Below are 19,729 nucleotides of genomic sequence, written 5' to 3'. Positions count from 1 at the left end.
GTGCCTGTCTGTAGACTTGGTTCAGGAGTTGCAGGACAGGCGCTGACCCCAGGCTTGTCTGCTCTGAGCTGGGACAAAGACTGCTGTGGGTCAGTGACAGCAGAGCAGTGCTTTGAGACCTGCATAGCCCCTTCTCTGAGGGATGGCACCCAGTGACTAGCTGAAGAGTTCTGGAAAGGTTTGGCTCAGCGAGGGCAGGTAAGGCTGGCAGTGGCTCACTTGATTTTGTGCCTGCTGGAGGGCCTGTTCTGGGTCGCTGGGAGAATAACAGTGCTTTTGGCAATGGTTGGTGGTTTGCATCTGCAAGTGTGAGCTGGAAAGCCTGCTTTGAATTCACATCTTTTTACATAGTGGCAGGATGTCCTCAGTTGCTGGTTGATGATACGTATCTTTGTTCTGCAGGGTGCAGTAAGTAAAGCACAGGATTTAGTTTCCTGTCTCTGGTGCTCTGACTCAGTTCAGCAGTGTGACCTAGTTCTAGATGTAACCCTCTTTTTATGTTAGTGTATGTTTTGATACTCCTTTTGTGATTTGTGAGGTCTTCCTTCTCAGCAACTGGAAATCCTACCTGTAAGCAGTGGCCTGAGGTGAGATTTTTGGGTTTGGCTTGGAAGGGTTTTCAGGTTTCAACACCTGGGCCAGCTGTGTGCTGATGTAACTCGCCATCTTCTAGTGCAGGATTAGCCACAGTGGGAGGGGGCTGGCAGGGCTGTGATGATATTTAGCTTCTCCTGCAGTATTTGAAGACTGTTACTCTAACTTACACCTATCCCTCTGCCTTCCTTAGTGTTTTGCTTCTGACCCAATGCTCTTCCACAACAGCAGCCACTTGGCAGCAAACCTGCTTTGTGGCTGCAGCCCTGTGCTCCTGCTTCTGCCACCAGCAGCTCAGAGCTGTGTGTGCCTGCTTCAGGAGAGGGCAGGACCACAGCAAGCATTTGCCATTGATGTAACTTGTGAGCAGGATGGGAGTCTTGCAGCATGAGATGGATGAATTTGGGGATGTTCTGGGAGTGTGGTGGGAGGCTGGGAGAGAATAATGAATTCTACTGGCCATTGGGAAAAGCTACAGAGAACAACTGCAGCCCCACAATGGGGACCTATAGCTGGCCTGAAGATGGTAAGTGTTTTCTGTGAGTGTCTTTTAGAGGGGAAAAAAAACCATTTCACAAGTTCTCTGAATTTCTGTTCCGTCTCCTCTTTTTTCTTTCTAGAAGAAGTCAGAATTAACTGTTCTTTACTTACATTGAAGTTGTTGTTGTTGTCTTACGAGGGAAAAGAGTGCTGTTGATGGTTAAACATTTCTGACCAAGACCTGTCAGGTTGCTGAAACTGGCTGAGGACAGGCTCTGAGATGCTCGTAGGGGGAAATTCTGCCTACATTTGGATTGGGGTTGGCTGGAAGTGACTATTGTGGGTTTTATCTTTTCATTTGCATAATCCCAGTGAACGTGATGCTCCTGCTTTACCTATATGCTGGCATTTTTCAGAGGCACAGCTGACTGGTTTGGAGTAAGCAAAGACAGTGATGCTACACAGAAATGGCAGAGAAAGAGCCTTCGCCACTGCAGCCTGCGGTATGGGAAGCTGAAACCTCAGGTCATCCGGGAAATGGACTTGCCCAGTCAGGACAATATTTCTCTAACAAGCACAGAAACCCCCCCTCCACTGTATGTTGGGCCCTGCCAGCTGGGCATGCAGAAGGTGAGTACCCTGGGACAGTCAAGGCTATCATGAGCTTCCTGCACAGTGTCTTCACCATTTTTAACCCATTTGTGGGCTTAATTCTGCCTGAATGTGTCTTGTCCAATGGGTTACAGTCAGTGATTCAATGTGGTGTCTATTGAGTCTGTACTGGGACTGGTACTACTTACTATTTTAATCAGTGACATAGATAGTGGGGTTAAGTGCAACCCCTGCAAGTTTGCAGATGACCCTAAGCAGGGCAGTAAAGTTGATAGAAGGGTGCCATCCAAAGGGACCTTGACAGGTTTGAGGAGTCGTCTCATGTGAATTTCATGAGGTCCAGCAAGGCCGAATACAAGGTGCTGTACCTGAGCTGGGGCACTCCTCTGTGTAAATACAGACTGGGTGATGAATGGGTTGAGAGCAGTCCTGCAAAGAAGGACTTTGGGGTACTGGTGAATGCAAAGCTCATGTAAGCCAGTAGTGCGTGCTTGCAGTCCAAAAAGCCAACTGTATCTTCAGCATCAAAATAAGTGTGGCCAGCAGAGCAAGAGAGGTCCACTCTGCTCCACTCTTCTGATAACCACCTGAGTACTGCAACCAGTTCTGTGGCTCCCAGCACGAGACAGATGGGGACTTGCTAGAGAGGGTCGAGAGGATGCCACAGAAATGTTCAGAGGGCTGAAGCAGCTCTCCTACAAAAACTGTCTCAAAGGCTCAGAGAGTTGTGGTTGTTTGGCCTGGAAAAGAAAAGGCTCCAGGTAAACCTTATTGCTGCCTTTCAACACTGAGAGGGGGCTTGTAAGAAGGACAGAGAAAGTCATTACTGGAATCTGTAGTGACACAGGATTTGTACTGACAGAACAAGGAGCAGTGGTTACAAACTGAAAACTTGATTATGTTATGGGACTTGGAAAAGCATATCATGCATCAGCTGCACCACAGCTCCGCTTACGAGTCCTCAGAAATTGGTTTGGGTGCCTGCAAAGGGTATCTGGTAGCCCTTCGAGTGCAGTCCTAGGGGGCCAGGACCCTGTCAGTCACATTCGGTTACCAACACCTTAGAAGTAACCCATAATATTCTGGCAAAGGAAGGACTCCTTGCTCCACTCAGCACCTTAATCCATAAAGTATTAGGATATCAGTGAACACCACTGCAGTGTGGGTAAGTGTGAAATGAATTCCTTCCAAACCAAGTTGATCTGTGACCCAAAGCCTGGCTGTGTTCCTGAAACAGGAGAATATTGTGTCTTTCAATCCAGTCTCACCTTGTTGAACACTTTGGTCGCAGGATACTGAGAAATGTTGTTGGGCTCTACGTGGACTACATTCAGTCAGAACTTGGTTTCAGTAGGTGTAACTCCATAAAGCTTCCTATTGAGTGTGCAACTGTGGATTAAAAAAGGCTCATAAAACATTAGGATAAAGTACAGAAGTCATAAAGAAACCACAGCTGTGATGATGTAAGGACGGAGGAAGGGTTTGTAGCTGAAGGCAGTGTTTTCATTAGGTTGATTCGTGTGTTTGGCAGCTTTGGTCTGAAGAGTCCCAGAGAAGGGCTTGTAGCTCCTGGAAGCTTGCCTGCTTTATCCAGCTGTTAGGATTAACAGAAACAGATGTAAATATACAGTTAAGCTCCACCAGGATACTGCTTAAATCCAGAGCTGTACACCAACAGAAAGGAAACTAGCTCTTGAAAGAGCCTGGCTCTGTTGAGGGATTTCTCCAAGTCGTGGTCAGATATCACGTTCTCTGACTGCAGACTTCTCTGTCACAGGAGATGAATGAATCCAAGAGCTTAGAAAGGGCTGAAGGAGCTTTGAAGCTGTCATTTGAACATCAGAAATGTTCAGGATGAAAGTAATCAATACCAACTAAAACCCCCCAAAACAACGACAAACAAAATAAACGAGGAGGACTTTGAGGACTTGAGCTTGGGACTCGAAAGTTATTTCCTATCTCCCTAATGTAGAATTGATTGGTGTTTTTTTCGGCCTGGTTCTTGGCTGGCCACTGTCCTGGTCTCAAGAGGAGATGATGGAGGCTTGAAAAGAGGAGAGCTTGGTAGGCAAATGTTGGGGGGTGGCTGTACTTATGGGTGGGCTTCTTCTCTGGCAGATCATAGACCCTTTGGCCCGCGGCCGAGCTTTCCGAATGGCTGACGACAGTGATGGCTACAGCATCCCCCACACCCCCATCACGCCAGGTGCCACGTCACTCTGCTCCTTCACCAGCTCACGCTCGGGCTTCAATCGCCTCCCGCGACGGCGGAAACGGGAATCTGTTGCCAAAATGAGCTTCCGAGCAGCTGCGGCTCTGGTGAAGGTATTGTATGTGGGAGGGCAGGGATCAGGGTGGCAGCAGGATGCGGCCCTGCCCTGGAAGAGGAGTGGGAGGGAAGGAGCTGTCTTTTGTAGGAAAAAGCACTTTCTGTGAGTAGAGAAAGTGAAGGAGAGCAGTGGTGGAGGAGAAGAAACCAGGACAGGTCCTCTCTTATTTCAGCTGTTTGTCTACCAGACAGGATGTGCAAGAAGCAAGGATGCTGGCTGGTTTGTGGCGTAGGTCTTGCTTGCTGTTTATCAGCTGTGGGGCTTTGATTCCCACAGGCAGCAGCCTTAGAAGATTCCAGCAGGTCTGGTTAAGCTGGGACCTCTGGGTGGTCTGTCTGCACCGCTCATGGCAGAGTAGCAGTGCCTGAGTCTCTTGCTATGCAAGGCTCTTTTCTGGGTCTGGTAGGGGTCATGTATGAGTGACCTTTTTGCTCTGTGACTGCTGTTCAGCCATTGTGCAATGTGTGGTAGCATGTTGCAAGCCTTTTTGGGAGATGGGATCAAGAAGTGGGGTAGCACTAGGATTTATCGCCTGGAAGGTGCTGCACATCAGTAGGACTGTTGAGTTTGATGGGTCAGTGTGACAGGGTCAGCACATGGGCTCCCTGTGTGCAGCCCAGGGTGACACTGCATGGGCTTGGGGCTGGGGTGTCTGGCAGCGACTTGATGCCACCCTGTCTGTCTGCAGGGTCGCTCTGTGAAGGACAGCACACTGAGGAGAGCTCAGCGGCGCAGCTTCACCCCAGCAAGTTTCATGGAGGAGGATACAGTGGATTTTCCAGATGAGCTCGACACTTCTTTCTTTGCTCGGGTGAGGGGCAGGGCAGTGGCATGGTACTTGCTCCAGAGACATTGCAAGACTGCAGCTCTGGCAGGGCTGTGTGCTGCAGTGTGGTGCTGGTGTCTCAAATGTGATGCCTCCTCCTTCTGATGGGACTTCTGTGTCTTTGCCCAGGAAGGAGTCCTTCATGAGGAGCTCTCTACTTACCCGGATGAGGTGTTTGAGTCGCCATCAGAAGCTGCGGTCAAAGATACTGAAGTGAAACCTTTAGACCAGACGGATCTCACAGGAGGTGCCTTGGACAAAAATGAGCTTGAAAGAAGCCACTTGCTACTGTAAGTATTTTCTTGTAAGGTGCCAAAGCTTAACACGGGATGGTGGCCTGCCCATTCAGAGTGGAATCTTTGGTGCTGGGCAGCTGCTGGGGCAAGACCATTGCTCCTTCATGAGGGAAGTTGGGATCTTAGTGCCATGGGTGTTTGGAACAGAGATCAAAGAGCAGAGCAGTGATGGGATTTCTGTAAGCCCTGCATGCTTCTCTTGATGTTTTGGATGAGAGTCCTCCTGCCCCAGCAACCCCTGAAAGGTGGCTCTGAGGCCACCTCTCCAGCAGCTTCCTGATGTGATGTGCTTTTGAGGCTGTGTGGTGGCTTGGGGAAACAGAAGACACTTTAAGTCAGCTGTGAAGATGCTGGAGGCCCAGCCTTCAGCTGTGGGGAATACAACAAAGGTAAGAAGGCTGTTGCCGTTCCCAGTCACCAGGAACTGTTGAGAAGAGTGGAGTGAAGCATTGCTGAGTGTCAAGCTGAGCTACATTCCTCACTTGAAACCAGAGAAAGGTGTGGCACTGATGCTGAAAGCCCTGCAAATATGTGGGTGGTACTGTACTGTATGCCTAGATTTTTTCCACCTGAGTAACTGGTACTGAGTAACTGCTCGGTGTCGCTTCCGAGTTAGCTCTGACTTAGCTGGCAGCTCACCCCAGCAGAGAGCAGTGCTGGGTGTGAACATGTAGCAGACAGGGAGGTCCTTGTTGTGGTTCTGCTGCTCGCAGCCCATCTTGCTGTGTTGGAGTTTTCCCTTCAAGTGTTTCCAAGAACCTGACTCAGTCTTAACAAAAGTGGAAGCAGCAAATGGTGGGAGCTTGTTGTCTCTCCACTGAGATGGTCTCAGTCTTTTTGGCTCCATTTGGATTTTCTCAAATCTACATTCCTTTCCCACTTAGAGAACTGCTATCAGAATTGCAGTCAGTTGTCCTTTTAGGTGGCCAGGTGTTTGTTTTGGCATAGGCTGATAGTCCAATGTGAAAATACTGGGATGTCCATTACACAAAAATCACTTGAACCTCATCCTATTGCTTGTCCATACTTCAAGGCTCTCTTAATGTCACCAAGGCACTCTGGTTATCTTTCAAAAAAAAATACGGTTTCCGTGACCACTTTTGACACCCCCTATCTTTGTGCAGAGTTGGTCACCCAGGAAGCCACAGGAGGTTTCTGTTAACTAGAGACCTGCCGAGGACACGTGCCTACCACAGTTCCAGGCAGTGGGAAAGGGGGAAAAAACAGGCAGTTCTCAGTGCTGTGTACCTTGCTTGTAGACTGCTTGTTAAGAGCAGTGAAATAAAAAAAACACCTGAAGATGCCCAGAGCAGGGCATCTGCTGTTCATCAGCAGCTTGTGCAGTTTTCATTCATTTCATACTCCATTTTGGTAAGAAGGCGTTCTGCTGGACAGGGATTTTTATTGTGTTGTTGGAGCCTGGTTTTGTTCTTCTGAGAAATTCATGCATCAGTGCAAATAAAGGGACGAGTGGAAGACAAGTTGAGAGAAGTAACTGGCTTGGTTTTAGTTCCTGCTCTTCTCTGAGTGGTTTAACGAGCATGAGCTTCGACTTGTCAGTCTAATCATGGTAAAGTGCTTCAAGGTTGGGATTTCCACTGTGGGGCTAAACTGCACTTCCATTTCATGGGAGAGAATGGAGTGAGGGGAATGAAGCAGAGGAAGAAACAGATGTGTATGAGTGTTAGCTGCCTAATAAGTCAGCTGATCCTGGAGATGCTGAGGGTATAGCACATGGCTTCCATTTCTCTCCGTTCATTTTGGATCAGAAAAGAATTAAGGCTAAAGTTGAGGTTGTTAGAGGTGGTCACAACCACAGGATGCTGTTCTTGTTCTCTGCTGCAGTGTCAATGCTGGGAGGCTGGAAGTCGTGTCTTCCCGGAATGAGATGCTCAGTGACACCCAGCCGCATTCTCCCCATTTTAATCCATTGCTGACAAAAAAATTCTAAAGAAGGAAACCACCGTTGTTCCACTTTTTATTCCAGTCCACTGGAGCGAGGCTGGAGGAAACAGAAGGACGGGGGCCTGGCACAACCCAAAGTCCGATTGCGGCAGGAGGTGGTGAGCGTCAGCCCGCAGAAGCGAGGGCAGCGCATCGCCGTGCCGGTCAGGAAGCTTTTCGCCAAGGAGAAGCGGCCGTACGGCCTGGGGATGGTGGGGAAGCTGACAAACCGGACCTACCGCAAGCGCATCGACAGCTATGTGAAGCGGCAGATTGAGGACATGGACGATCACAGGTGAGAGCTGAATCGTGGCTGGGGTTCCAATAAACACCGGGCACTGGGAGCACGGCCTGCTCCTCCTGCTGGGCATCTGCACCTCTTCCCCACCGCTGCTGTCTTGTGATGAACAGGAAGGCTCAGGTATTCTTGCTTCTGATTGTTTCCATAAACTCAGTATTTCAGATGCGTGACGCATTTTGGCATTAGGCTTTTGTATTCATGGACGCTTTTCTTAGCAAAAAGTGGTTTGCCCAGTATTTAGGGGAGTCAGTAAACAGAGGCTGTCTGCTGGCAAGATTCTTGCCTCCAGTCATGTATACCCCAGGTGATCTTGGTCCTGTCCCCAGAGTCTGCCAGGGTTCCTAGGGAAAGAAAGCAGCTTTTCTCCTTGCTCTGTGAGTAGATGTAACACAAAGTGTTAAAAGATGCAGTTCAGTAGCTTAGTGGGTAGTAATGGTGATAGGACTATTTATTACTAGTTGGACTAGATGATTTTGTAGGTCCTTTCCAACCTTGTGATTCTATGATTCTGTGCCTGGATTTCTGCCTCTGATCTTTTCCCTTTCCCTCCATCCAGGCCCTTCTTCACATACTGGGTCACCTTTGTGCATTCGCTCATCACCATCCTTGCTGTGTGCATCTACGGCATTGCCCCTGTGGGGTTCTCACAACATGAAACTGTTGATTCAGTAAGTAAATCACCCTGACTTGCCTGACTTGGAGTGTGATTGTGTCACAGCTCTCAGCTCAATGGCCACTGAGGGCCACACCAGGTATCCAGGGCCTGTCTGAGCCCACGTGCTTCCTGCTTTCCCTCCTGCAGTCACATTGCTCTTGACATTGAGCTCTAACAGGTGGGCATTTGGTACAAAGCACAGTGGGCTCCTGGCAGGTTCTGGTTGCAAATATGCTGGGAGTCTTTTTTAGCAACTTGTTCCCCTCCTGGTGGTGACCAGAAGGGTGTTCATGGTAGGGAAATATTTCAAACCTCAGTTAAGTTTTTGTAACAGCTGCAAGATTTTGCTTCTGCCAGGAGCAAAATGGACCTGTCTGACTTTGTGAGCTGATCTTGAAGCTACCTGTAGGCCTTCCCACTTGTTGTCAAAGGTCTCTCTGAGGTGCATATCTCTATAGCACCATATTCCTGCTCCAAGCAGAGGATGCCCAAGGTTACTTCTCACCTACAAATCTGATGGCTTTCACAATACTGTCACCAGCATCTGGACCTGTGTTGCTGACAGCTGCTGCTTGTGTTGCTGTGCTATGTGAAGCTTTATACAGGATTTCAGCCACCCTGGGAGAATGTGAAGTAGCCAGGTGGACATCTTCAGAGGAGTCATTTAATAAAGATACCCAGACCTGCCCTCCTACAAAAGACCAGTTTGAGAGAGCTGTGTAGCCAGTCACCTGCTGTGGGGATTTCTGCTCTTTCTGGGAGCTGTTTTCATCAGTCCCTGCCACTTGCTCATGGTAACTCTCACTTCCTCTCCTTGCAGGTTTTGCGAAACAGAGGGGTTTATGAAAATGTCAAATATGTTCAGCAGGAAAACTTCTGGATCGGCCCCAGTTCAGTGAGTGTTATCATCTGGGGCTGGCAGGGGGCAACGTGCAGCAGCCAGATCTCCCCAGGGACCTCGGCCCTCCACTGCTTGGGACCTGGTGCTAGCAGCTCTCATCAGCTGGGATTCTCACAGGGCTCTGCTGTCCTTGGCAGGGTGCAGCAGTGCTCCTGCCCCAACTGCCCTGCTGAATGGTTTGCTGGGAGCTGGGGATGAGCCTTGGCACTCCTTCCTGCACATATTTCTATGAAGCCAAGCGTGAGGCCAGAGAAAATGCAGAAACTATGTGGAGCATGACAGCTTTCGTGATGCCGTTTTCCCCAGGAAAATCTGTAATGTCTCAGAGCTTCCTTCCTCACCACAGAACAGGCCTTTCTGGGGCCTGCAAATTCTGGATTCTTGTTTTGAGCTCGCTTATTTGAGGCAAATACTGAGAATATGCCTGATGTGTTTTGAACATCATCATGCAGGACATGTCTCTGGCCGTGCTGGGGTACCCCTTGCTGTTCTTCCCAGCCTGTTCTGCCCTGGGCAGTCCTTGTGTACACCTTGACTGAGCTGAGCTTCTCCATCTCTCTCCCAGGAGGCCTTGATCCACCTGGGGGCCAAGTTCTCACCGTGCATGAGGCAGGACCAGCAAGTGCACAGCTTCATTAAGGCCAAGCGTGAGAAGGAGAAGCACTCAGCATGCTGTGTACGAAATGACAAGTCCGGTTGCGTGCAGACTTCGGAGGAGGAGTGCTCAGTGAGTGTGGTGTTCCCTTTCCTGCCGTTACTGCAGGCTCAGGGACACTTCTCTTGATGCTTTCTCCTGCCCTGGGATTCACAGTGACACCTCTCCTCTCCCTTCTCTTGCAGTCCACCCTGGCTGTGTGGGTGAAGTGGCCCCACCACTCCAGCACACCAATGCTGGCAGGAAGCAAGAGGCAGTTTGGGTCTGTTTGTCATCAGGACCCCAGGTATGTCCTGCCTAGCCCACCTGCCATCCTAGGGACACCAGGGCTGCTGGGACTGTCAAGTCAGAGGCATGGGGTCCCAGGCCACTTCACTGCAGTGTGTGCGTAGTGATGTCCTTACCTGCCCTTGTGGTGGCAGGGGAGCTGAGGCAGATTTTTCTGGGAGCCTCCCAGATCACAAACTTATTTGTGTTCCTGAAGTCTCTGTTGTTGGCTGCCCATGTGCACAGTGGTTTGTTCTCAGCTGCGGGTTCTTTTCCTGTCCTTCTGCTCCTTACCTGCTCGCTTTGCTCCCTGCATGGGCTGCTTTCCCATGGGATAGCAGCTACGTTCCCAGCACAGCTCTCCTGCAAAGCCCTGGCAGCCACCTTTGCCCTTAGCCACCACAGGCTGAGAGAGGGCTGAAACCAGCTGCAGGTCCATGTTTGGAGTTCCATTATGTCGTTGAGCAGCTGTGTGCTCTTTGTCAGCTGAAGCCGTGATCTCTGGTTGCAGGAAGTAAGCAGTAGCTTTGATCAGCACAGCTAACCTGAAGTAGTGTGTCACCAGCTCCTTGCCAGGGACAGAGGGGACCTATGGGAGCGTAGCTTGGGAGCAGGGACAGCGTGGTATGCTAGGAAAAGTCATTTCTCTAGGTGATCTTTGCTTCCTGTTGCTGCAGGGTGTGTGAGCAGCCAGCCTCGATGGAGCCACACGAGTGGCCAGACGACATCACCAAATGGCCGGTGAGCATCGCTGGTGGCACAGGGCCTGTGCTGGAAAATGGCATTTCCAACCCACTGCAGAGTTGCAGCAGTGTTGGTGGAAAGGGGTCTTCAGTGCAGCTTCCTGAAACCTTCCAACAACAGAAATTCCCACTGCACCAGATAAAGCCATAAGCCCTGCCAGGGTGATAGGATGATGGATACTTACTCCATCTAGGGGCTGTTTTAGTTGCTTGAGAGGGAGGAGGGATCGGTTTGGGCTCCAGCAGCCCAGGCAGATTGGGTATCAGAAGAAACCCTTGGGAGGCTGTGTCTGGGACTGCCTTCCTCCCAAGTGACTGTTCTGACCTTACCCAGGCAGCAAGCCAAAACATGGATCTCTGACTGCAGTCCGTTGTTGTTTTCCAGATCTGCACAAAAAACAGTGCTGGGAATTACACAAACCACCTTCACATGGACTGTGTGATTACAGGCAGGCCCTGCTGCATTGGGACCAAAGGAAGGTAAGGAGTTTAATCTGTGTGGCGAGGGGCTGGGCATTGGGGTAAGAAATGGAGGGCTGTTTTAAGGTTGTAGGCACAGCCATTTGTCCTCTGTGTTCTTCCTGCATGCAGCCCAGAGCAGTGCTGGGGAGGGGAGTCTGGCAGGGAGCCCTGATGTGTTTCCCAGGCAGAGCAGGGCTCTGGTTGAGTTTGATGTGTCAGGGTATCTCGTTCAACTGATCCTGCAGTTTAATGGGATTCGGAGCCCTGGGGATTAAAGTATCTCTTGGGGAATTCAGTGCTTTTCCTTGGAATGACCAGCTTGTTCCTAACAGGCTACACTGACCCCAGCCTGGCTTCTGTGTGCATTCCAAGAGGAAATGATCTGATCTGGGTTTGCCAAGGAGGATGCTGTTCTTCATGCTGCTCCTCAGCTCGAGTTACTTGGTGCTTGGGCCAGGCTTCCCCTGCCAGGAAGAAAAATCAGTGCTGCTGTCCCTGAAAGTCATGGCAGGACACGGCTTAGCCCTACTTTCTGCTCTGTCAGTGTCTGAGGCACAGGACTCTCCAAGCCCAGAGCCATAAATTCCCCAAGCTCCATTGTTTCATTCTCAGCTGTAAATAGCTCAGTTTTATTACTTGTTTTGGAACCTTTGTTGCAGAGGTGCTGTAGCATGTCGAGGGCATCAGTTCTCATAGACAAACTTAGGGGCCAGGGAGGACACAGGATAATCTGCCATGTCTTCCATGTGTGACTTGTTCCTTCTTTTGATTGCTGTGCCTCTTCCAGGTGTGAAATAACTTCCCGAGAGTATTGTGAATTTATGCGGGGCTACTTCCATGAGGAGGCAACACTTTGCTCTCAGGTAAGTGCAGAGTAGTGGTTTGTAAGGCCACCCTTCTCACTTCTGTTCACCTATCTGCAGCAGTGTGAGTGGGAGTGTTGAGTCCCAGAGGAAGTTGCTGATCCAGGATGTAGTGACAAAATCTGCATCTGTCCTTGGGAGACCAGTTTAGAACTTGGGGCTGGCAGCCACAAAAGTCCAGCATTGGACCACTGTGGAAGCAGCAGGTGTCTGCAACCTTCCTGCTCCGTGGGTGAGCAAACATTGTCCACGTGTTGAGTGGTGAATAAGGGCATAATGCTGCCATAAGTAATGGGTGGGGACACATGAAGTGGTGCTGCAGGCAAGGGCTGGATAGCAGATAAGTGAATGGAGAACCCCTTTTTCCGAGCTAGCTGCAGCCTCTGCTGTGGCTGTGATAATTGGCTGTGCCCAGTGGTGTTGGCTGGCACAGCCCACAGCCCCATTTTGCTGCCCTAGGTTCACTGCATGGATGACGTCTGTGGACTCCTCCCTTTCCTAAATCCAGAAGTCCCTGACCAGTTCTACCGTCTCTGGCTCTCACTTTTCCTACATGCTGGGTAAGTGTAGGTGCAAAGCTTCCAGTGTCTGGGAGGGAACTGGGGGGTTGTATGAGGGTGGTTCTAGCAGTTTCTGTCCTCAGGACACCACTGTGGGGATGAACTGTTGTCCCTGCTGAGGCTTAGCAGGCTGAATTTGCTGGGAGGGATATTAGATGCATGGGGCTGCGCCAGGTGCTTTCAGCAACTCAAAGAAGACAGCAGAGAAGACAGACAAGCCCACTGTGGGGAATTTGGTGGATGCTGCTTCAGCTCCTGTACTCTGAACTTGGCAGGATCCTGCACTGTCTGGTCTCAGTCTGTTTCCAAATGACGATCCTGCGGGACCTAGAGAAGCTGGCAGGATGGCATCGCATCTCTATCATCTACCTGCTCAGTGGCATCACTGGGAACCTTGCCAGTGCAATATTTCTACCCTACAGAGCAGAGGTGGGTCTCCTACACACTAGGGTCCTGGCAGCTTCAATACAAGCCCCTGCATGCCGTGCCTATCTGGCAGAAAAATCAGAGCTGCACTTATCTTTGTATTGTGCAGATTTGTAGTTAGCAGTCAACACCACACCATCATCTAGCTGCTGAGCAGTAACATCCCCCAGAGCACGCTAGTTGGCTTTCCAGGTGACTGACCCATTCTGGCTGCAGCCCAAGGGCTGCCTCACAGCATGAGATGGGGGAGATTCCAGCCACATGCAGGCTGGGAATTCAGGTCTATAGCTGGTGTCAGTCCCTTCACATGCAGGCAGAAGGTGAGAGCAAAGCTTGCCATTCCCACACTGTCCCTGCCCACATTGCACAGCTGGAGAAGCCCAATGTGCCCGCCCAGCTTTATCTTAGAAGACTGCATGGCAGGACCTAGAGGACCACCTTCCAGATCCTTCAGTAAGGAAAAGTGTGGTGGGTGAAGGGACCAAGGAGATTGCCTCTAAGGACCTCTACCCTCTAGTAGTTCAAACCAGATTCATACTCTTTAAATATAACATCTGCTCTGGTGAGCTCACATCTACACTGATCCTCATGTCAGACCAGGCCTTCAATGTCATTATCAGGATGAAGTCTCAGGCTGCAGCATCTCTTTCTCAAGTAACGCCGAACAGGGAGCTGAAATAACCCTAACGGAGCTGGTTGCAGAAGCCAGGCAGATGGGCTGTGCCTGATGTTACCTGTGATGTTCTTCTTCTGCAGGTTGGCCCTGCAGGATCCCAGTTTGGGATTCTGGCTTGTCTCTTTGTGGAGCTCTTCCAGAGTTGGCAAATCCTGGCACGGCCCTGGAGGGCTTTCTTCAAGTTGCTGGCTGTGGTGCTCTTTCTTTTTGCCTTCGGCCTCCTGCCTTGGATTGATAATTTTGCTCACATTTCAGGATTCATCAGTGGTTTCTTCCTCTCCTTTGCCTTCCTGCCCTACATTAGCTTTGGGAAGTTCGATTTGTATAGGAAGCGATGCCAAATTATTGTTTTCCAGCTCATCTTCATTGCACTCTTCTCAGGACTTGTGATTCTATTCTATTTCTACCCCATCAAGTGCGAGTGGTGCGAGTTCCTCACCTGTATACCATTCACGGACAAATTCTGCGAGAAATACGACCTGGATGCACAGCTTCACTGAAAGCAAAGACTGGCTTCTCGAGCAGGCACTGGAGATGGACTGTCTTTGCATTTGCTGTGCTAGTTCCACGAGGACAAAGCTTCTAATCCAGTGACACTTCTAACCAGGGCTGTGGTTAATTTAAACCGTCTCTAGCACTCAGCAGGCGTGGTTTGCCTTATCTCAGAAGACTCTGAACAGAATGTTGGTGCCTTGTTCAATTGTATTGAACCTCTTCTGCTGCCATTATTTTTATTATACTAGTTTCAATACTACATTTTTAACTAGAGTTATTTACTACTGCTAAGGTGGTGATTAAATAGAAAGGTAGCGTTTTAGCTACTGCTAATTGTTTTGCATAGTCTGTGGCTACGTTTGTTACTTTATGTCACCCATGCTGTTCCATGCACCAATAGAATCAGTATTCTAGCACCCAAAGTAGCCCGACACACATTCACAGCTGGAAATAAGAGCTTTAAAAGCCTCAGAAAATGAGTCTCTTTAATTACAAAAAGCACATTCTGCATACAGCTCAGAGGGAGACGTTTTGAACAGCAAAAACATGTAAGAGCATCTGTTCAACTGGAGTTTGCTTCTCTGTGAAATCTTTCAAACTCTTCCTCTTGGAGAGCACTGAATCCCTTATCTGATCCTGGCAGGAAGGGATTCTCTGTTCTGCCTGTTAAAGAAAAAGAAATATTTGGGAACAGCAGTGTTAACTGCATACTGGGCTCTCCTATCACTGCAGTACAGGGGATCAGCCAGGGCTCCATGGAGTAAAGCAGAGCTCTGCTGTCACAGCACATGTCGTATTGCACTAGGTGCTGCAAATATGATAGCACTGAAAGAGAATGAAAGCCTCTGTGGTCGCAGTGACAGTTTCTAACCCAGCTAGCTGGAGCCAGGGAACAGAACATTGAGAATGCAGGAAGTTACCACTGCTCTCAGCAACTGATTGTGGTGAGGGAGACAGTTTTAAACCTACTGAGGTTGGGAGTCTTGGCCACTGTATGTTTGTACTAGAATTGTGATGTCTACATGGACTGCACACAGGCAAATATATATGCTACTAATGCTTCCTGTGCTACAAGTTTTCTTCAGTGCATCAGCTGCACAAAATTACCATGACCAAAAGTCATCTAGAGGTATTATCCCACCTTCTGGAAACAGCAAATCAGCTGAACTCATTGCTATAAACCAGAAAAAAAAAGAAAAACTAAACAAAAAGCTACAGGGTACAGAAGCAGAGGTGCCTTTGGCAACTCCTTACAGCTTGCAGTAACTGAGAAAGATGGCTCAGAATACACCCAGTGAGGAACAGCAACCTTTGCTGGTTGCATTTGCTTGCATACAGCGATGGGACACTTCAGGTGCTCTGAATGGTACAGGAGTGTGAAGAGCAAAGAGGGAGAACAGTCACTTGGGTACAGTGAGACAGAGACATACAGGAGGATCAAATGAATTGCACGATGGCAATCAATCAGTGCTAGCACAGAGACCTGTTCTTCCTGGGCACTGGACTTCCAGAGTTCTGTAAAGCCTAAAACCAAGGTCCAAGAAGCAATTACAAGGGCAAAGAGAAGAACACTGCATTTAATGAATCTCAGGACACTGTGGGAACAAATTCAGAGCCTAAAATGCATAGCAGAGATAGGGATGCACCACTGCTAGCACCGAGGTACTGCTGCTGCTCCCGGTGTGGTTTGAACCACAGTTCCCTGCCCAGAGAGGAGCACAAGCAACAATCAGGATGAGGACATGGGAAAGAGCCAGGCTGGAGCCCAGCAGAGACACAGAAATGCTCACAGAGCTGCTCTGTGCTATCAGCCTGAGTGCTGTGGCTCTGGGAAGGCAAAGCTGAAGAACAAGTATTCCTAACGGGTATTCAGGACTTACCTGACAGGTCACTTTCGGAGTTTCTTGATGAAGCTGACCTCATCCCGGTTCCTGATGCCATACCTGAACAGAGTCGTGCCGTTACAGCCAGTTCTCCTCTAACCACAAACTGCAGTCCTACAGCTCCAGTTCCCAGGGCTGGATGGACTCCTAGTGTGCTCCACTCCCAAACAGGTGCAGTTCTCACACGTGCAAGCGGAACACTGTCTGCTACTCTGCCTTTGTAAACACACCATCTATCACCCACAGCAGAGAGGCTGCGGATGCCCCGTCCATCCCTGGAGGTGTTCAAGGCCAGGTTGGATGGAGCCCTGGGCAGCCTGGCCTGGTATTGAATGTGGAGGTTGGTGGCCCTACATGCGGCAGGGAGGTTGGAGACTCATGATCCTTGAGGTCCCTCCCAACCCAGGCCATTCTGTGACTCTGTGATAAGGCAGTGCTGCCTCGCTATGGGCTCTCCCTCCTGCTACGCCATATCCCTTCAGACAAGCTCCTCTTGCAGCTCTGCATAACAGCTGCTGGCATGCATTGATGCCTCCCACCTTCAGTACAGACACGGGGCTCAAAGCAGCCTCAGTCCCACCAAGCGCTCTCAGTTCCCGGGAGGCGGCCGGCCGCGCTTCACGTGCTCATCGCCGAGCCCACCGTGCACTCAGCTCCGACCGGCCAACCCTCAGCACCGCCCCGAGCTGCAGCTAACGGGGCACGGCACGGAAAACCCCCCCGTCGGCCGTTTACTCACTCTCTCAGCTTCTTTCCGTCATCCGCCAGCTTCTCCCCGTTGTAAGTCAGGTGGTACGTCCTCCAGATGTACTTCCTGCGGGAAAACGGCGGTGGGAGCGGGGCTGTGTATAGCCGGGGCTGCAGAGCCGTGCCGTGCCGAGCCGCTCACCAGCTGAGATGCTGCACACCGCCACGCCGCGCTTGCCGGAGCTGCACGTGCCGCCGCAGCGCCTTCTTTAGATCGAGCACCGTCGCGTTCTGCACCACCACCACAGCTGCGGGGAGAGACCCGCTCAGCGCCCGCGGCCCCGCAGCTCCCCGCCCCGTCCCCCGCCCCGCTCCGCTCACGCATGCTCTCGCCGTCCGCCTTGCACACTCGCACCGTCATGGCCTGCCCGTACTCCAGCGCCACTTGAGAGCCGATCTCCTCCGGCGTCACCTGCGGGCGGCACCGCGGGGCTGAGCTGCGCCGAGCCGCCTCTGAACCCCAACCCCAACCGCCACCCCGACCTGCGGCGGGAGGTCGCAGAGCAGCGGGTCCTGCACGAGCCGCGCCAGCGCCGCCTGGAACAGCTCGAGCACATCGGCGTGCGCCAGCTCCTCCTCCACCTCCGCCATCGCCGCCGGAAGAGGCGGATCCGACGATGTTGCTTTTCTGCCCGGCGTGCGGCAACGTGCTGGTGGCCGAGGAGGGGCCGCGCTGCCACCGCTTCGCCTGCACCACTTGTCCGTACGTGCGGAACGTCACGAGGAAGGTGCGCGGCAGCGGCGGGCGGGGTTGAGGAGGGGGCTTTGGGGGGGGGGGGGGGGGGGGGGGGGGAGGAGGGAGAGGAGCTGATCGCTGTGCCCGCAGGTGAGCAGCAGGAAATACCCGCGGCTGAAGGAGGTGGACGATGTGCTGGGCGGAGCGGCGGCGTGGGAGAACGTGGATTCCACCGCAGGTACGGGCGGGAAGGGGTTGCGTGGATGGGGGAAGGGGGGGAAGGGGGGGAAGGGGGGGGGGGGGGGGGGGGGCGGATCTCAGCTCACCGCCTCTCCCCGCAGAGCCGTGCCCCAAGTGCGAGCATCCCCGCGCCTACTTCATGCAGATCCAGACGCGCTCGGCCGACGAACCCATGACTACGTTCTATAAGTGCTGCAACGCGCAGTGCGGGCACCGCTGGCGCGACTGACCACCCCCTACCCCCCCCCCGACTATCAATAAACGCAGCGCTGGAGCTGCACTGTGAGGTGCGGTGGTTCCGTGGATCTGTGCTTAACCTTTGTTCTCACCTCAAACGTGCACAAAAGTATCAAAAAGAAAGGATAAAAAAACTTCCTTAATCCCAGAATGGCCAGGGTTGGAAGGGACCTCAAGGATCATGAAGCTCCAACCCTCTGCCACATGCAGGGCTACCAACCTCCCCATTTCATACCAGCCCAGGCTGCCCAGGGCTCCATCCAGCCTGGCCTTGAACACCTCCAGGGATGGACAGGGCATCCACAGCCTCTCTGGGCAGCTGTTCCAGCACCTCACCACTCTCTCTGTCAAGAACTTCCCTTGACATCCAACCTAAATCCTTCCTCCCTCAACTTAAAACCACTTTCCCTTGTCCTGCTGTTATCTCCCCTTTCAAAGAGTTGATTCCCTAGAAGAAGAACCGGAACATGACACGAGAGAGCAACAAGTTACAGCATTTAATCCATGTTAGCATCTAAGGGATAAATCAATTTAACAACATCCAGCTTTACCTCTTCTACACGTGGATAACCTGCACCCATTTGTTCCAGTTCACTGCAGTGGGGAACACCCCCCCCAGGCGCAGGGTGCAGTCCGTGGTGGGCTCATAGTATGCTACAGAGGCCTCGCTCAGTTTGGGACTGTGCAGCTGCTCTGCTATAAGTGGCTGAGAGAAGAGGGATGCTGGGGGTGCCTTCTTCATGTGGAACCTTCTGATACAACCAAGAGCTTCCAGACCCTGCGGAGAGAAACTGCATTTCAGCTTAAGCATCTGCAAAACAAACCAATATAGGCCATGCACTGCTGTTTCACGTTCAGTGTTGTCAGGACCTATACTTCGGATTTTGAATTATATTAGGACAAAAAACCCAGTACCAACAAGGTTTCAATGGGCAGTAGCAGTGGTGGTAATCAAACTCCCAGATGTGGAAGGAAAAAAAAAAAGAACCTCAAAATTTCTCACCATCTATTTATGTTAAGGATGTATGCCTTCAAGTGGGTTTTTTCCTAAACAAAATAATCTTAAGTTCAGGGGCTGAAGCAGCCTGAGGTCACAGTGCTGCTTATTCACATACCTGCAGGATCTCCAGGACAGCAACGGGCTGCAGTGTCCCTGTGTAATGCTGCAGCAGCATGCTTTCTGTTATCCCTGGCTTTGTCATGATGTGATACAGCACAGCTTCCATCATTCCTTTACACACAGGTTTGTTCAGGTTCCCATCCACAATCCTCCACGGTCTCCCAATGAAGCAGACATTCTCACAGGCCCTGCAAAAGACGGTTTAAAATCAGCTCTGCCAGCTGCTAGATCCAACCATGCACCTGATGTACCCCATGTCCCTCACAGCCACATGCCTCTTAAATACCTCCAGGGCTTTGGGCTGCTGCCCTGAGCCTTGTTTCACCTCTTCATCTGCACTAGCCCTAATATCCTCCAGAAGTTGCCTAAGACTTAACTTCAATCTGCAACGTGCAGCAACAGTGCTCAGACAGGAAACAATTCCTTATTTGTAGCATTCTGGAGGGAAAGGATTGCCCTGCATGGCAATCCACACTTCTCATACTGCTGAGATTCTCTGAGGCCTTTCCTGGGCACATGGAAGAGGGGACCTGCTGACACCTCACTTGTGAAATACAGTTAATGTCATTCCTCTGGTACTGCAGCTGGTTGTGGTATCAGTGTGTATATGAACACATGAGCAACTTTAACAAGAGCAATGGGGGAAAATGGGGTTCATCTTCCATGATCTCTGCCTATGGGAACGTACAACTGAGTTCACCAAAGCACTGGCTTCAGAAATTTCTCTGGCAATGGGGAGC

At 51.0% G+C, this 19,729-nt stretch overlaps 4 protein-coding genes across 8 annotated transcripts in view; 2 read left to right on the top strand and 2 right to left on the bottom strand.

Moving 5' to 3' along the window:
• Positions 1-14,429, top strand: part of RHBDF1 (rhomboid 5 homolog 1) — a 32,504-nt gene extending 18,075 nt beyond the window's left edge. For all 4 annotated transcript variants that reach the window (XM_042864675.1, XM_042864676.1, XM_042864677.1 and 1 more), the window contains 15 exons: positions 1,491-1,704; positions 3,805-4,011; positions 4,705-4,827; positions 4,972-5,132; positions 7,126-7,377; positions 7,940-8,051; positions 8,859-8,933; positions 9,505-9,666; positions 9,780-9,880; positions 10,539-10,602; positions 10,990-11,084; positions 11,854-11,929; positions 12,389-12,489; positions 12,765-12,918; positions 13,672-14,429. In XM_042864675.1, the coding sequence (XP_042720609.1) occupies positions 1,491-1,704; positions 3,805-4,011; positions 4,705-4,827; positions 4,972-5,132; positions 7,126-7,377; positions 7,940-8,051; positions 8,859-8,933; positions 9,505-9,666; positions 9,780-9,880; positions 10,539-10,602; positions 10,990-11,084; positions 11,854-11,929; positions 12,389-12,489; positions 12,765-12,918; positions 13,672-14,091 (2,317 nt within the window). In that variant the 3' untranslated portion in view covers positions 14,092-14,429. The remainder of the gene's footprint in view (positions 1-1,490; positions 1,705-3,804; positions 4,012-4,704; positions 4,828-4,971; positions 5,133-7,125; positions 7,378-7,939; positions 8,052-8,858; positions 8,934-9,504; positions 9,667-9,779; positions 9,881-10,538; positions 10,603-10,989; positions 11,085-11,853; positions 11,930-12,388; positions 12,490-12,764; positions 12,919-13,671) is intronic.
• A 233-nt stretch (positions 14,430-14,662) lies between these two features.
• Positions 14,663-17,323, bottom strand: SNRNP25 (small nuclear ribonucleoprotein U11/U12 subunit 25). Its single transcript, XM_042864678.1, has 6 exons — positions 17,200-17,323; positions 17,038-17,128; positions 16,859-16,964; positions 16,709-16,783; positions 15,967-16,029; positions 14,663-14,749 (listed from the first exon to the last, which is right to left on the bottom strand). The coding sequence occupies exons 1-5, from the start codon at positions 17,305-17,307 to the stop codon at positions 15,975-15,977; spliced, it is 435 nt and encodes a 144-aa protein (XP_042720612.1). The 5' UTR covers positions 17,308-17,323; the 3' UTR covers positions 14,663-14,749; positions 15,967-15,974.
• On the top strand, positions 17,053-17,918 carry POLR3K (RNA polymerase III subunit K). Its single transcript, XM_042864679.1, has 3 exons — positions 17,053-17,444; positions 17,543-17,630; positions 17,734-17,918. Exons 1-3 carry the CDS (start codon positions 17,334-17,336, stop codon positions 17,859-17,861), a joined length of 327 nt encoding a protein of 108 aa, XP_042720613.1. The 5' UTR covers positions 17,053-17,333; the 3' UTR covers positions 17,862-17,918.
• A 429-nt stretch (positions 17,919-18,347) lies between these two features.
• GTF3C1 (general transcription factor IIIC subunit 1) overlaps positions 18,348-19,729 on the bottom strand; it is a 39,129-nt gene continuing 37,747 nt past the window's right edge. For both annotated transcript variants that reach the window (XM_042864111.1, XM_042864112.1), the window contains exons 36-37: positions 18,985-19,177; positions 18,348-18,647 (exon numbers count right to left, since the gene is read on the bottom strand). In XM_042864111.1, coding sequence (XP_042720045.1) covers positions 18,426-18,647; positions 18,985-19,177 — 415 coding nt within the window. In that variant the 3' untranslated portion in view covers positions 18,348-18,425. The remainder of the gene's footprint in view (positions 18,648-18,984; positions 19,178-19,729) is intronic.

This window comes from Lagopus leucura, unplaced genomic scaffold (genome assembly GCF_019238085.1).
Source record: "Lagopus leucura isolate 7727_CA_CO unplaced genomic scaffold, USGS_WTPT01 Super-Scaffold_760, whole genome shotgun sequence".
NCBI lineage: Eukaryota > Metazoa > Chordata > Aves > Galliformes > Phasianidae > Lagopus > Lagopus leucura.
This window is presented reverse-complemented; position numbering and strand designations above follow the sequence as displayed.

Bases quoted from the DNA above. Each gene is read 5' to 3' on its own strand.
- SNRNP25 (XM_042864678.1), bottom strand. From the start codon at position 17,307: ATGGCGGAGGTGGAGGAGGAGCTGGCGCACGCCGATGTGCTCGAGCTG. The intron at 16,965-17,037 runs GTGAGCGGAGCG...CTCTCCCCGCAG, and splicing joins GGCGGACGGCGAGAGCATGC to CTGTGGTGGTGGTGCAGAAC. The intron at 16,030-16,708 runs GTGAGTAAACGG...GACTCTGTTCAG, and splicing joins GACGGAAAGAAGCTGAGAGA to GTATGGCATCAGGAACCGGG.
- POLR3K (XM_042864679.1), top strand. From the start codon at position 17,334: ATGTTGCTTTTCTGCCCGGCGTGCGGCAACGTGCTGGTGGCCGAGGAG. The intron at 17,445-17,542 runs GTGCGCGGCAGC...CTGTGCCCGCAG, and splicing joins TGCGGAACGTCACGAGGAAG to GTGAGCAGCAGGAAATACCC. The intron at 17,631-17,733 runs GTACGGGCGGGA...CTCTCCCCGCAG, and splicing joins GAACGTGGATTCCACCGCAG to AGCCGTGCCCCAAGTGCGAG.